Raw genomic sequence first — 14,790 nt, 5'->3', positions numbered from 1 at the left:
CTGGTGCTGTGAGGTTGCAGGTTGCAATTAGGACAGAGCCGAAAGCAAACTTCTTCGTGAGGCAGGAAAATAAGGCATCCATCAGGATTTACAAAAGAGGTCCTTCAGGAGTGTTTTTCCAGCATGTTTAAACTATCAGTAAGTGTATGGAAAAGCTGGACCCTGTTTCCAAACTGTGGCACTCAAGTGAGGGAGTAATGCAAAACAATTTTGCACATGTGCATGTGGCAGTGCTCTTACATAAAAGCTGTGACATGATTAAGAATATCTAATTTCATGCCTGAAGATACAGATGAAAAAGCTGCACAGCAGCACCCTCTGAAGAGCTGAAAGGAAGCTCACCAGCGACCTACTTTAGTTGCTATTTTCTTTTCTAGGCAGATATTAAGAAAGTGAGGAAAAATTCACGCTATAAGAAAGATATAGACAAAATACTTCCATATCATTATTGCTAGGATAGACACACACATATAGATACTTTTTTTCTGTGTTACTGGACTAAAATAGGAAGAGTCCTGGGACCAGAGACTGGAAACCAGAACTCATCTATAATACAGTTGTTGAATTGCAAAGCTATCAGTCCTAGAGTTCTCTACTTGTGTCATTAAGCTGCACTCATTTATGTAAGGGTTTCAAAAGGAAGGTGGACAGTTTTGCCACACAGTCTGTGCCAAATCCCAATGCCTGATAACATTTGGTGCGTTCTCTCAGGAGCCATAGGCTTGAATTCCAGCAAAGATATGGGATACAGGCCCTTCACCTCCTAAGCCACATGAATTTCTTCACTACAGAAGTTAAGTACTATTTTCAGTCAAAACAAAAATGAAGTCAGTGTAATGGCATTTTCCAGGAGCCCTATTTGAAGAGCTTGCACAAAGCCTGCTTTGAATCCATTCACTAGATGTTCTTCAGGGATTTACACCTCATTCTACCTTGCTCCTGACTTTCAACGTGGGCAAATCACCTCATCACTCACATCAAGGCAGTTCAGAGAAAGCAAAGAAAAATGTTAGCTGCTAGAGAATTTACAAAATGTGAAAATAAAATGCCTACAAATTTTGGATAAGAGAATTTTTCTTTCAGATGGCTTTTTGGATGTACAAGTTTAAAGCCAGCCTATGTTTAGGAGAGACACATCATTACTTTAGTGTGTCTTCTTTCTGAAGCCATCTATAATTCTGTGCATTAAATATGTTATTCACTGATTCTCCATTACACATACATAAAAAAACCCCACAGTTTGCAAGTGTGACTTATGAATCTGGTTCTCATAACACCTATGAATACTATGATGCAGTACCTGCTAGAAGTTATTATAATTCAATATAGAAAATGAGCACACTTTCCAAGAAAATAAAATCAAGGATTTACTAAGAGACAAATTTTTTAATAAATATGGAAATTAAATGTCTAGATTATCCTGATGTCATTACTGTGTGACTGACTGCACAGCTGGAATAGAATAGCACCTCTTATAGTACAGAAGGCATGAAGCTACTTATATTACCTTCAGTCAAGGCCAGCCTTCGATGTGTGGTAATTCTATATTGTAACAAATATTACATTATTATCATTAATGTTAATAAATTATAAGTAAATAAAAGTTAACCTATTTATCTTGATAATAAATAAATTTAATTAACTATGTACAATTTATATTGTAAATCATATCGTGCTTGAATGTTGAACTTTAGTCCGGATAATCTGCTCATAATACCTTCTGTAGATCTTAGCCAGAGGATGCTAATTAGTAGCAATGCCATCAGTCAGATTCAGTCAGACTGCATATGTCCTTCCTTGCTGCTTTGTTCAAGCCTTGGTAGTATCTGAATATAGATGTGATGCTACTACACATTCACCCTGCTAAGTTGACTCTACTGGACTAAGAGAATAAAATATGGTATAACATGGAAGTTTAAAAAAAGAAGTGAAATCAAACATTCCTTCGTCATGATTTTTTGAACCCATACAAGAAGTGAGCTGGCACTTCCATACATGTGTTGGAAGTGCAGAATGGATGGTCTATGCAAAAGGTGATGGAAAAATACTGGAAGGGAGACTGGAAACAAAGTTCTAAATGCATAAGACTTTTTCTTTTTTATGGTTGGACAGATAAGAATATCTGTAAGAAATCAGTGACAGGATAGTTTTTAAAAACCATTTGAATATTGTAATATTTTTTATTAATGATACTACTGTGTTTAATCTTAAGATCAGAAGGAATTGTATCTGAGTTTCTGTATAAAATAGGTTTGTCTCTAGAAATCCAGAACACCAAGGCCAAAACCATAAATGACCGAGAGCCAAATTCTGAGATATTCATAGGACAACTTAGGAAATAACAGGTCAAATAAATCCTGCTAAGTAGCCTCTCCTGAAGTGTACCAGTTGAACCTTTTCTGGTTTAATTTTTAGCCCTGGGGATAAAGCTTTCCCCAAGAGTAAAATCAGTGTTTAAGCTTTTTACAGCAGTATCTCTGGCGTTCTTGACTCCTCTGGAAATTTACATATCACATCTTTATTAAATTAGAAATACATTTTGAATTGGTTTCTAAAGTTTAACTCTCTCTGAAGATAAGTGAATGATATAAACAGTTGCCTGCGAGGTAGGCATCTCACTTTACTGCTCATAACACATTAACCGATTTTGTGATTTGAGGGCCAAATTGTGGCCCTCCCCTCAGTTGATACCAGGGTAGACATAAGTATCTAATTCAGTGAGGTGATGAGCACCATGCGACGGAAAACCCAGAGCTGCTGATGAATCCTCTCAGAAGGACTGTGGCCTCACAACTTGGAGAAGAAAGCTGAAACACTGCATCCCAAACACACCAAGCCAAATTTCGAGAGAAGAGGTAGAGATTTGCTCCATACATTTCTACTGCCACCACTTCCCTTGCACCAAGAGGAAACCACATGCAAAGTTACCTCAGACTGAGCATGAACACTAGAAGTGATACTATGGAAATGAAACTTTCAACATCAATCACATCTCTAAATCTAGTCTCAGCCCCTGTGCACTGAAAAATAGTATTTCTTCACCTTGTAGCTTAAAAACTATATATTTTGCCAATAACCATTATTTCAATCACTGCTGAGTTTCTCCCCCTCCAGTTCCAGAGAAACAGGAAAACAAGGCAGATCCTACACAATTCAGTAAGTATAATACAGGATATTAAAGTTGGGAGAATGTGAGATTTTAAAATGTGCCTGTATGTTTCGTGTCTAAGACACAATACCTGATAACTCTTTCATTTTTTACCAACTCAGATATTTTGTGATGCAGCATGGTTGCTATAAACCAGTCTGACCAGCTGTAAATTAGTAGCTGACCAGAGCTCAGTGGAGATAGCTAAATCCAGCTAACTAGAGTGCAAGACACAGACCCATAGAACAGGCTTTGGGTTGTAAAGGACCTTCAGAGGTCACCTAGTCCAACGCTGAGGTCTCAGGGCAGAGACACAAATACACCTGAACCTTGCCATTTGCAAAAGAGATGCCTCCTCCCCAGCGAGCTGCAAGCTGTGGGGAGAGAAGAGGCACTGAACCTTATTTACATGAATGGGGATTAGCAGTGAGAGAAGCACTGCCTTCAGTAGAGTTTGCGCTGAGGGAAATAAAATGTGAAAAACCTATGTTGCATAGACATTTGGGGGTTTTGCTTCCTAACATTTGTCTTCTTCTCTTAGTTCATGAGGTTGTTGCAATATTAAATCTGCTGCTATCGCATATGTCAGAAAAGGCCTAGACATATCTCTGATGCCATGCAGGGTTCAGCACTCATCTTCATGGCTCCTGGGCTCTGACAGCACAAGAACGGCCCAGCTGAGCCGGTACTAAATGGAGGCTTTCACTGCAAACATTCCCCTCTATTTCTTTCACTGTCGGGACTAAGCTCCTTCATTCTTCACTGGTTACAAGTGCAGATCTGTCACCCTGCTAATCCACAGCATTGCCACAAACTCCTGTTTTAATTCAAAAGTCCAAAAAGGATATGCTTGGTGTTGGGGACTGTATACTCATTTCTGAGAAAAGATAGGAATGAAAGGAAGGGGGCTTCCCCTGTGGCATTTGCCACTTCATCACAGGAATCCCTGTCCCTCTGTTTTCAAAAACATTGCTGATTGTTGAGGTTGCAGTGCTCAGAACTTCCCTGGGGAATGTAAACGCTGGCTGATGACAGCTTTAGGTAACAAAGACAATGCCTAATAAGCCAACTGGGTGGCCAGCCTCCAGAAAGGAAACACAGACACAGCCTGAAGAACTCTCTGCTGCACTTGTACTGCACCTTCAGATTAGACAGTCAAGAGTAGTAGTTTGCTTATTTGACTCTTTTATTGTCCTGCTCCTGTCTGTTCCTGCTCAGTTATCACTCACTTTTATTTTCTAGACTTTCTTGTCCAAATGGCTCCAGGCAACTTACGGTGCATAAGCTATGGTAATCGTGAATGCAGAACATGAGGGTGTACGGTGAACAGCTGATGCACATTTTCCTTTTCAGGGGTCAAAAAGCACATTGCAAACATTCATTTGCTAAATCTCATGCAGAATCTCTCTGAGGAAGACGTCACTTATGTTAAACCAGCAAATTAGCAGTAATATCTCCCTATCAGCTAGGAAGAAGTTTTATTTTTTCCCCACAAACATTTGCAGGTAATGTTTAACTGTGATTTTCATGATTTACATTGTACTTTTCAAAATCATACCTTATTTTTCAAAGCATGGGGAGAGCCCCGTCTTTCAGATTTGCATCTGAGAACATCAAAATTCACCACACAGCAGCATGGGAGAAAAAAACCCCACATTTCTTGAAAGTTCATTGCTACAGTTTTCCGCATCAGTAACTTCAATGGGGTGCTTTAGACCATTTTCTTCCTATTCTTTGAGACTGAAATAATTTGATTTATCCCCATATAAAAGGCTTTACTATGTAAATAATTAACCATCTTTAGAAATATGCAGTTTTGTATCCTGTTCCTGCAGACACTACGCATACAAAATTGTCTTTGGAGTTATTTGAGAACTTAGGACACACTTACAGGAGGTTGTTCAAAGAAGTGGTGGAGTCTCCATCTTTGGAGATATCCAAAGGCCACCTGGACACAGACTTGGGCAACCAGTTCTAAATGGCCCTGCTTGTGCAGGGGAGGTAGACCAGATGATTTCTAAAGGTCACTTCCCATCTCACCCCTATTGTCACCATCATTAATAAGCAGAAATGCATATGAATGCAGGAATACAGCAGAACACGTGCACATCAAGGAAACAAACTGTTATTCATATTCAGTGAGGTTAAGGGAAAATTTACTCCCATTATGGATTCAGATCAATACTTACAATTCAAGGAGCCTAGTGACAGAGCATCCAATTAATAGGTTATAAACAAAACTGGTTACAGTGATTACTTTGAAGTACAAACCAGCTGTCATAGGATTAAGAATGCACTGGGGAAAAAAAGTACAATTTCTGATTTTCATCCGGGTGTTCCTTACAATGTTATAAAATAGCCCTGATTTTAAGGTGAACAGAGTTTGCCAAAAAAAATAATAGTATTGGTAGGATTGTGTCGAATAAAGAATAAGAAAGGGCGATTAGCCATAAACACTTCTGTGAGAGGCATAGATCTCCTCACAATGCTAGCTCCTGTACCAGCTGCTGCTACGGTGCCTTCCTCATTGACTTCCACATACGTCTTATGGACAACATTTGACAGCACCAGAGATTTTGCAAACGACATTGCAGAGAGGTCAACTTTTGATTCAGTGAAGATATCAGTCATCCCCATCTCTTGTAACACCTCATTGAGGTTAAATGTGTCTTCAAGCTTGAATCGGGGGAGGTAGACCTCCACTGTTGTCTCAAACATGTGCTCTACAGAGGTCCACAGCATTAAATTTTCATGGGTCATTTTGCTTTCAATCTAAAAGATGGGGGGGAAAAAGAGATTAAAATAGGTGGGCAACTTTAAAAATTTAGATCTTTACCCACTGTTAATTCAGACAACTAACTTTCAGTTCTAGCCCATGATATAAACTGCCTTACCTGCTCCAGCCCACTGATAGATCCATCAGCCACGTCACCTGGCAGCAGGATGATCATGCTCAGTGACTTCTGAGCATAAGGGAGTTCAAGGATCTGAGCACCCACCTCCTCAATGTAGCCTAGTTTAAATGTGCCTTTCTGATACATCATCTGCACAGGTTTTTTTCTGTTCTATTGAAAAGAAAATATGAAGTCACTTACGCAATACAGCCCTTACTAACACCTCTTCCCAACAGGAGAAGCAAGTTAAGTTCCCAAAACACCCTTACCTTACCTTAATCACGGGGCAGCTAAGCCTTGGACATTGTGCTTCTGCAGTGATCACACTTTCCAGAGTAAATAGTGTTAAGATTTACAGAATGTAGATGTACCTGATTCAGTTTAAAATCTCTCTGTACTGTTTTTTGTTCCTCAAACTTGTGTTCCCAGGATGCTTTGAAGTAGATGACATTCACCAGCACCAGCAATGCATGTCCATCAATCACACCAGGAGCAAAGAGTTCCTTGATTTTACCTAAGGGGAATTTTGAAATACATAAGTATTTATTAGTTGTCATTAAGACTCTGGATTTAGACTCAATAACTGGCCTGTGAACTTAGTTTTGGGAAAACTTAGGAACTTTTGGTTTATTCAAAGGACGGAAAAAATATAAGTAAACAAATGGTAGATTCCTCTGCACTGTTACCAGCCAGGGAGGACAGGAGAACTGGGGGTCACCAAATTAGCCAGCTGTCACTGCCAGTGACCATATGTATGTGTCAGGTGACATTTATCATGGTAAAAGAGACAGCACCATTAAACACATATTTTGGTTTGCATGAGGGCATCTTTTCCTTCCTATCAAGCACAGCACTTAACTGGCCATGGAGCTTTTGACTTTCTACACAGAGGCTGAGGTAGGAGTTAGCAGGTCCACAGGCTTCATATGAGCACCCAGACCAAGGATGGTTCCTAACCCTGTCTGAGGTGGCTTCTGAACTTTCAGCTCTCTTACTGGGAGCCAACTGTTAACAGGTCTTCCCCACACCAATCACAGGCCACTCTGCCAGTACAAGGACAGGCTTGGTCAGGAGATGGGCAACTGAGAAATTGCAGAAGCCATCAAATCTATTTGCCTGTTCCTGAGGAAGTTCTGGTTTATGTTCAGCGAGAAGATTTAGAAAATTTTCATCCCACTGCTACTGCAGATCTGGCAAAACTAAAGGAAAATGGCAGATATCATGTTTAGTCCAATCAGCAAAAGCCAATGGCCCCTGCTGTCCTGTTATGGGCAACAGCTGGTTAAATGATGTCACTTGTGATGGTGAGTCTTGCTGGTGGTCACATCTCTCATCTTTGTGGGCATTGCTTTACATATAACCAGGTCCCCAGATGGGCTCTCTCCCCACCACCACTCTTCCTGGCTGCTCCCAGTCTCACCATAAATCTCATGGCTTCCATCCCCTGCTGTATCTGCATTTGTGGCTGTTTGCAGAAGCAGTTGGTCTGGTCAAGCCTTATAGGTATTACTGTAATTACCATGCCAGCCATAAGGGTGGGAATACGAAAGTATTTGACAACAAACATATTTTTAATTCAGAAATAATTTATCTGGTAACTTTCAAGAGTGGATGGGAAGACAAACTATATTTAAACAGCATAAGAGTGAACACCCAGACATGTAGACAGGCCTTTGCTTTTCATATTCTGGAATTTCATTTGTTGAAGCAGTGTAAGAAAGCAGCGAGAGTATGACAGTGGTTTTTCTTTGTTTTACCTTGTGTCTCACTCTCAACCCAAGCATTAATTTTTTTTCTGGCAGCTTCAACAGCACCATGAAAGTCCACTGTTTGCAGCATTGCTCCATACAGTTCCTTGGTACACATTAGAAATTGCTGTAAAGCAAAATAAAGATTATGACTTGATCAGGTCTATTAAGCACTTATTCCCTTTGGAAAGAAATCAATGGTTCAACAGTGTTTTAGAAATGGTGAGGGACCTTTTGACTCCATAAGGCAAAGTTTCATTTTGGAAACATCAGCTATCTGAAGTTTATTCAGAGAATCTTTGAAAACAAGATAATTATTATATTGTATAGGCAAAAAAAGGTAAATAAGTAACAAGACAGCCAGGAGAAAGAGTCTTCTCATGGAGAACTGCACAACTGATGTCCAGGTAAAAAAACAATAAAGAGAGAAAATGTGAAATATGTTATTGATGCTCAAGTATCCAAATAACTCAATAGAAATAACTGACAGAAAAGTTAAGATGTGATAGTTAAAAAAAAGTTAAGCAAGATAGCCTTACCAAGTAATCTCAAGACCACTCTTCATTCAGTAAGAAAGGAGCAAGAAATTCAGGACAGCAGCTCTGTGCATGAATCTGTTCAACATCCCAGGTGATAAGTCCTCTCCAAACTTACTGCTGCCCCAGAAGTAGGTAGTTTACAGACAGCTTGAATAGGACATTTTTTGGCTGTTGGTTCACCTCTGGCTAAGTGTAGCCATGCCAAAAGTGAACAGCCCTCTGCTTTATTTTTGTTCTGTAGCTATTGATATCCACAAGGTGGTTTGTTTTATTTTAAATAAAATAACTGAAAGTTGACAATCTTGTCTCTTTCCCAGAAGCCCCAAGAGATATAGCTCCAAGAAGCACACTGAGTGCTCCAAAGCATAAACGAGAGGGGTAACAGTGAGATTCGGTTAAAGGGAAGCTTGAGGTCAGGGCCACAGCAATTAGCAGATACAGGTAACTTACCTGCTGGATTTCAAATCCTTGTTGTATAAAGAGATTGTTGGCCAGGGTTAAAACATATCTTTCGCCAAGGTTTTGTAGTTGCAAAAGCAATGTCTGGAACACTTTATGGTTAAGGTCTCCATCCTTGTTACACTGGGATTATTACAAACACAACAATTAAAATTATTCCTCTGTATAGCTTTGCATCTTAATTAGATTACGCTGTAAGGCTAACTCCTGCTGAAGTCATTTTTAGATCCAGCTACTCCAAGCTTTGTAGCCTGATCCTCTTTCAGATGAGATCACTGAAGGCTTTGGTATTGACTTATTGAAAGGTTTGGCCCTTAATAAAATAACACCTTGTATCAGGCATTTCCAAGAGGATTAGGTAGACTCCGAGCCTGTGATCTTGACTCCCTCCAGTGGCAAACTAGTGCTTTACCCCTACTAACTTAACTCACAGTGAAGACAGTGTTCCAGCGCTCCCCACCCAAGGACGCACCTGTGAGAAGGAAGGCTGTCTCTCCCGGGTTTCTTTTGGCTCCATTTCTGGGGCTGCATTCTCTTGATCATATCCAAGGCTCATTCCTCCTGCAGATTTCCTGGCGTGGAGCACCTGCAGTTGAAGATGCCAAGATATGGCAACTGTAACTGGGATAAAAGCATTTTCCTCGATTAGAGGCTTTGCTATGCTGCCCTGGATAAGTGGTGTAGATTTATAAAATATGTTTTCTCAGCTTCACTTATCAGCTGAAATGGCAGACTTGAAATTGTTCATATACTCACATTCAGACTCACATGTCTATGTTAACAAACCCAGAAGAACTTGCACTTAATCCCTCAAAGTGTTACTCTTCCTTACCCCAGAATGTTTATATTTGATTTGTGTTTCATTGCTACATTTACCTTAAATTTCAAAACAAAAAGTTGCCCCAAGCACAGAGATAAAAATGGTTTTCTTTGAAAACATCAAAATTGGATTCTTGCAACCATTCTTAATATTGGCATCAGCTTAGGAAATATATCAAAACCATAGTGCTCTTAATGGAAACCAGTCCTTGTTTCTAATGTGCAAATATCTCACTGAAAAATTTCCAGCAGCTTCTCCATTACAATAATGTTGCATCATACATAGACTTACTCTTTTTACTGAGGATACTGTTATTAAGCAGTCCCCATTTCTTTCCTAAAACAAGCAGCAGTCCCTGTGTACAGGGTTGATGTGGCATCATTATGGTAGCCAGGGGGCTGCAGGCCTCTGTATGAAGAGAATAGACTCTATATGTCAAAATGAGCTGGTTCAGCCAGCTCCAGAATGAGTCAAGTCTGTTTTGCCGTGACAGTAATTGCCAAGTGATGTCCCTGTTCTTATCTTGACCCACAAGCTTTTTAATCTTATTTTCTCTTCCCGTCCTTGTAGAAGAGGGAGAGTGAGAGAATGTCTGGGTGGGTACCTGGCAGCCACCAGCCAAGGTCAACCCACTACACTCTGGAATCCTCATGAGGAGAGCACATCTACCTTGGCTGTGGGTGATCCAGCAGTCAGACTGTGCATGTAGTAATGTTAGAATATGATGCATTAAAATGTACCAGTACAGAGTCAGCTACTCAGAAGAACTTTTGCCTTAGGATTATTGGGGTTTTACCACTCATAGGCTCAAACAAGAAAAGAGAAGAAAGGTTGTAGAAAGCAGAACTTGTCCTGCAGGGAGTAAAGGCACAGTGATTGAAGGGGTCTCTGTGAGGTGAGACACTTTGACTCTTGAATGTCATAAGTGACAAGTGAGCTAAGCTTCCAAGCCATACAGATGCAACTACTTCAGGTTTCTGCAGCTCTCCCCACTGCCCACCCAGACACAACTTGAGGATTCTCATAACAACCACAAGAAACTCTGATCTGTAATTTTGAAACCAAGTCTGATATTCTGACAGCAGGCTTGGGGAAAGCCAGAGTGCCCCACTGTGCTGTACTGCCACCTCCCATTCAGTCCTTGTTCCTTGCTCTTGCGTGGGGGTATGATGAGACTCACACTAGCAGATGGCAAGGATCGTAGTGCACCAAGCACGACTGTGAAGGCAGAATCTGTGCCTGCGTTTGTGCAGGTTTCCTATGAGACCCTTGCACATGTGCCGTGCTAGGATGCCCAACATTTCCATTAAGGGAACAGCAAGAAATGAGGAAGCATCTCGGCATGGTTTGTTAATACTTACCTTTTCTATCTGAGCAGCAGTGTTGTTTCTTGCACCTAGATGGATCAGGGCCAGGGCAACAGAGATGCTCATTGGAGAGAAGACGATATTTGTGTCCTCTGCATTTCTGTTGAGCTTATTGTAGAGATCAAGGCAAAACTCAGTAACTGGTCTAGAAATGGAGTTCATCATGAAGCATCTGATAACTGGGAGCACAAAAGAATGAAGGAATTTAATGCAGCTTGTCTAGCTAGACGCTATGAAGCACCTGTCTGCCCTGAGTTTATCCCATAGCTGGTTGCTAAATAATAAAAGTTTTCTAAATTCTGGGAGCTTGAAACAGCCAACCTTGCACATATTTGTCAGTCTGTAATGCACAGATGTATCAAGGACACAGAGGGTCTGGAAAAGGGACCTACACACACACAGGGTCCTCAGAAAGGACCCTTTTTTTTGTCTTATCCCATGCTGTATCTTATTTCAGCTCATGATACTGAAATCAGTCAGCTATGGATTAACATTTTCCTCCTCCAAACTGGTTTGATGGATATAGTTGCAACAACTCTTTTCTCTTTTAACAAAACACAGTGACACAGACTTGGTGACAGAAACTGTGCCTGCATATAACCATGTGTGGTAACTAGAGCTGTAGTATACAGGTTTCAAGCAATAGGTTTATAAAAATAAAATCACTATTAGTTGAATGTTTTCATACATCAAAAAGGGTAATTAACAGCTATGGAGACTGAACTACATATGGAAACATTAATAGTTTGAAATACATTTTTTCACCTCTCGTGAGTTTTCCAGGAGCCACAGATTCAGGCAGGATACACAACTAAAAATTCCAAACAAAGTAATAGCTCAAGAGCCCTGAAAAAAATTTTGTAACTTCCTGCTCAATGATATAACAAGATCTGTGTCAATCTCTTCTTTTGTACTAGAAACATTACAGTCTGATACCTTTCCCATGGGTCAATTACTTTCAATTCACTCTGCTAAGAACAAGTTAGGACCAAGTTCAGCTTTGTCCTTGCAAGGAGGAGACTGTGAAGAAAAAGAGGGTTATAAACTCCTTTCCTGAATCTTAGGAGAATAGTAAAGGTGTTATGTGGATATGAGTGGGATCACACAAACTTTTACGGAATCATTATACCAAAAAAACCCAAAAACCAACAAAAACCAAAACACATCACTTTCAGTATCCAACAAATAATATTTTGAACAGCACAAATGAAAAAAATGTATTAAAAGCAAAGCATACACTCTTGTCTTCTTGCAGACATAGAGCTAGGTAGCTCTGGTCTGTGTTTCAGAAAGATGATTTATTTAGGGGAAAATATATGGCCACAGTATGGAGAGGTGTCCTTCATGTCTCCCATGGCACAGATCTGGCTGGCTCTCCCTCTCAGTCTGCACTGGGACTAGCATGGGTCAGGTCCATAGCAAGCTGCCGCAGTTCCTCTCCATTTTAAAAACAAGTCAGTGCACAGCCAAGTGGTTATGCCCAGTGCCCACAGAAGGCCATGGCACAGCAGGCAGGCACTCCTTCTCAGCCCTGTCTGCCTGGCTGCTGCAGCCAGCTAGGTAAAGTTACATGAGGAGCTCCAGTTTGTGTCACCAGAGGTTAAGGGTGGGGAAAGGCTTGTGAAAAGCTGAACTTCAGGATCATTTATCAGCAGGGGCTGATAGAGACTGTCCTGGGCTGTCACTGCCCCTCTGAGAGTGGTCTAGAGCCTTCATGGGGAGTGTTGCCTGGTGCCAGAGACCTCCATCCCCTTCCAGCCAGTGCTCTCCTGTCACCTTGCTCTCCCACTGAGGCCCCAGTTCTACCGCAGCCACAGCCCCCCACCTCACAGAGACCCTGCCCTTTACAGAGTTTTCTTTTTTTCAAAGAGCTACTCAAAACGTCTTGCACTGTTCTTAAAATGCAGAGTGCAGATTACTTCTTACTCAGCCATGAGCCAGGTATGTATTTTGCGTGAGAAGCTGGAACTCAGGTGCCAGAAGAAGTTGCCAGGGCGTTGGGTGTTGACATGGCTCAGCCAAGATGCAGCATTTGTCTGTTCAAACCATCTTAGCCCACAGCAAGTGCCAGACAACAGGAATGAACTCAGTCCACAGAAAAACAAACTGAGCCTAAGACAGATTGCTGCAGAGGATTGGAAGAGCTGAAAGGTCAAGTTCCTGAATACATGAAGGTGTATTGTGTGGCAAATGCAGACATTTCTTGCCATTTGACTAGCTTGAAAAGCACAACAATAATCAATGCTTCATCCTGTTTCAGAATGAAGCTCTGTGGAAAGAACACATGGTGCTGAAAGAAAGAGTTCGTGTATGTTTCATACTGAGACATTTGTTTTACCCTGAAGTCCAGAAGTACTTCACACAGAGACCTAACACAAATGAATAAAAGAGAGGAGAAAGACCCAAAAAATTCTCTGCACAGAGAAATCAATGATCAGTTTTATCTCATTAATTCTGAAAACAGTAGTTCTAGCTCTGCTATTCGTGTCTTTGTATGAAATATGGTTTTCATTTTCCTTTTAGTAGTGCAGTCATCTTACCACAAGACATTGCACTAAATAATCATTTCTCTTTTGTTCTACCCTCACATCCTACTATTCAGAAACTTCTGGAAAAAAAACTCAGTGCATCTTCAGTTCTTAAGTTATTATTGCTCTACTTCCATATCTCTGGAAAAATCTGAAATGGAGCTGTGAAATCAGTCATGGTGAACGTAGGCCATGAGGCACATTGTAGGTGTGCCCAAACTTCAGAACAAGTCAGGGAGAAAAAAAGAGTTAATAAACTTACTCAGTGGGAAGGAGGCACCTCCACCCCACCCTGCAGGGAAAGGGCTGCATACAAAGAATGGAGGGAGAGGCCAGGATCTGGGAACAGGTTTTAAAAGCGAGTGTCTGGCATACTGAGGTGGCCACTCCTTTTGCAAAAGCAGCAGGCTGTCCTCAGGGAGACATTCAGGTGCAAACACTACAGCCAACTCCATGGTTTTGTGAGTGGGAACTACTTAGAGAGCTGCCCTAGAAACCCAAAGGAAGGAGAGGGAAGTATGGGTTGGTCAAGGAACTTTCTTACTGAAGACTTAAAGGATTTAGTGAACTTTCTTAATCTAGATTGAGGTGTGAATGATTCCACACCATTAAGTCTTCTGTATAATCTGTGTAATAATTCAATCAGAGTTTTGGAGCTACTGCAAGGACCGTGGCATTTGGAGAACACCTACATGGTGGACAACGAATGGTAATGTTACTTTTAAATAATCTTGGGGTGACAAGAAGGGACAATATTAAGAGCAAAATAAGTGTTCCAGGAAGATCCTAACTGCTGTTCTGCACTAGTCAAAGCATGTGCATTGAGCATTATCAATAGTGCAGAACCACTGATGAAGGGAGATGCTTTGCACAATAGTTCATTAGCATTTAACACAGTCCAGCAGATGGAAATTACTGGTGCCGCTGTATGTGAGCAAAAGCCACCCAGAAAAATAGCTTCCTTCAGAAGAAACCACCGCATTACCACAGACCTTGCAAGGATGACAAACTTCTTCCATACCTGTGTGAAATGACAAACACTTCTCTATAACTATTCATGATCTGTCCTCCCTTTATAGTTTTGTTTTTGGCTAAGGGTAAATGAAATCTAAATTAAAATTATCAAAGAATTAAAAAAAACCCTGTGCTCAAATCTATCATAATTATTGGGTGTATTTAGATTATATTATTCAGTCAACAGGAGGCAGTAAATAGGGCAGGGAGGCTGAGAGGTGTAGCCTTGGTTTTAAGGTAATTCTGTATTTCATACAAGGTAACTAAGAAGGA

At 40.8% G+C, this 14,790-nt stretch overlaps 1 protein-coding gene across 1 annotated transcript; it reads right to left on the bottom strand.

The window, feature by feature from the left end:
- Nucleotides 1-5,483: 5,483 nt before the first annotated feature.
- On the bottom strand, nucleotides 5,484-11,140 carry LOC113991508 (serpin B11-like). Its single transcript, XM_027727933.2, has 7 exons — nucleotides 10,970-11,140; nucleotides 9,261-9,374; nucleotides 8,780-8,911; nucleotides 7,800-7,917; nucleotides 6,414-6,556; nucleotides 6,043-6,213; nucleotides 5,484-5,920 (listed from the first exon to the last, which is right to left on the bottom strand). Exons 1-7 carry the CDS (start codon nucleotides 11,138-11,140, stop codon nucleotides 5,516-5,518), a joined length of 1,254 nt encoding a protein of 417 aa, XP_027583734.2. The 3' UTR covers nucleotides 5,484-5,515.
- Between the last annotated feature and the right edge of the window lie 3,650 nt (nucleotides 11,141-14,790).

This window comes from Pipra filicauda, unplaced genomic scaffold (assembly GCF_003945595.2).
Source record: "Pipra filicauda isolate LSUMZ 115617 unplaced genomic scaffold, ASM394559v2 scaffold48_size3843733_pilon, whole genome shotgun sequence".
NCBI lineage: Eukaryota > Metazoa > Chordata > Aves > Passeriformes > Pipridae > Pipra > Pipra filicauda.
Note: the sequence above shows the minus strand (reverse complement) of the source record. Positions and strands in the feature narration are given on the sequence as shown.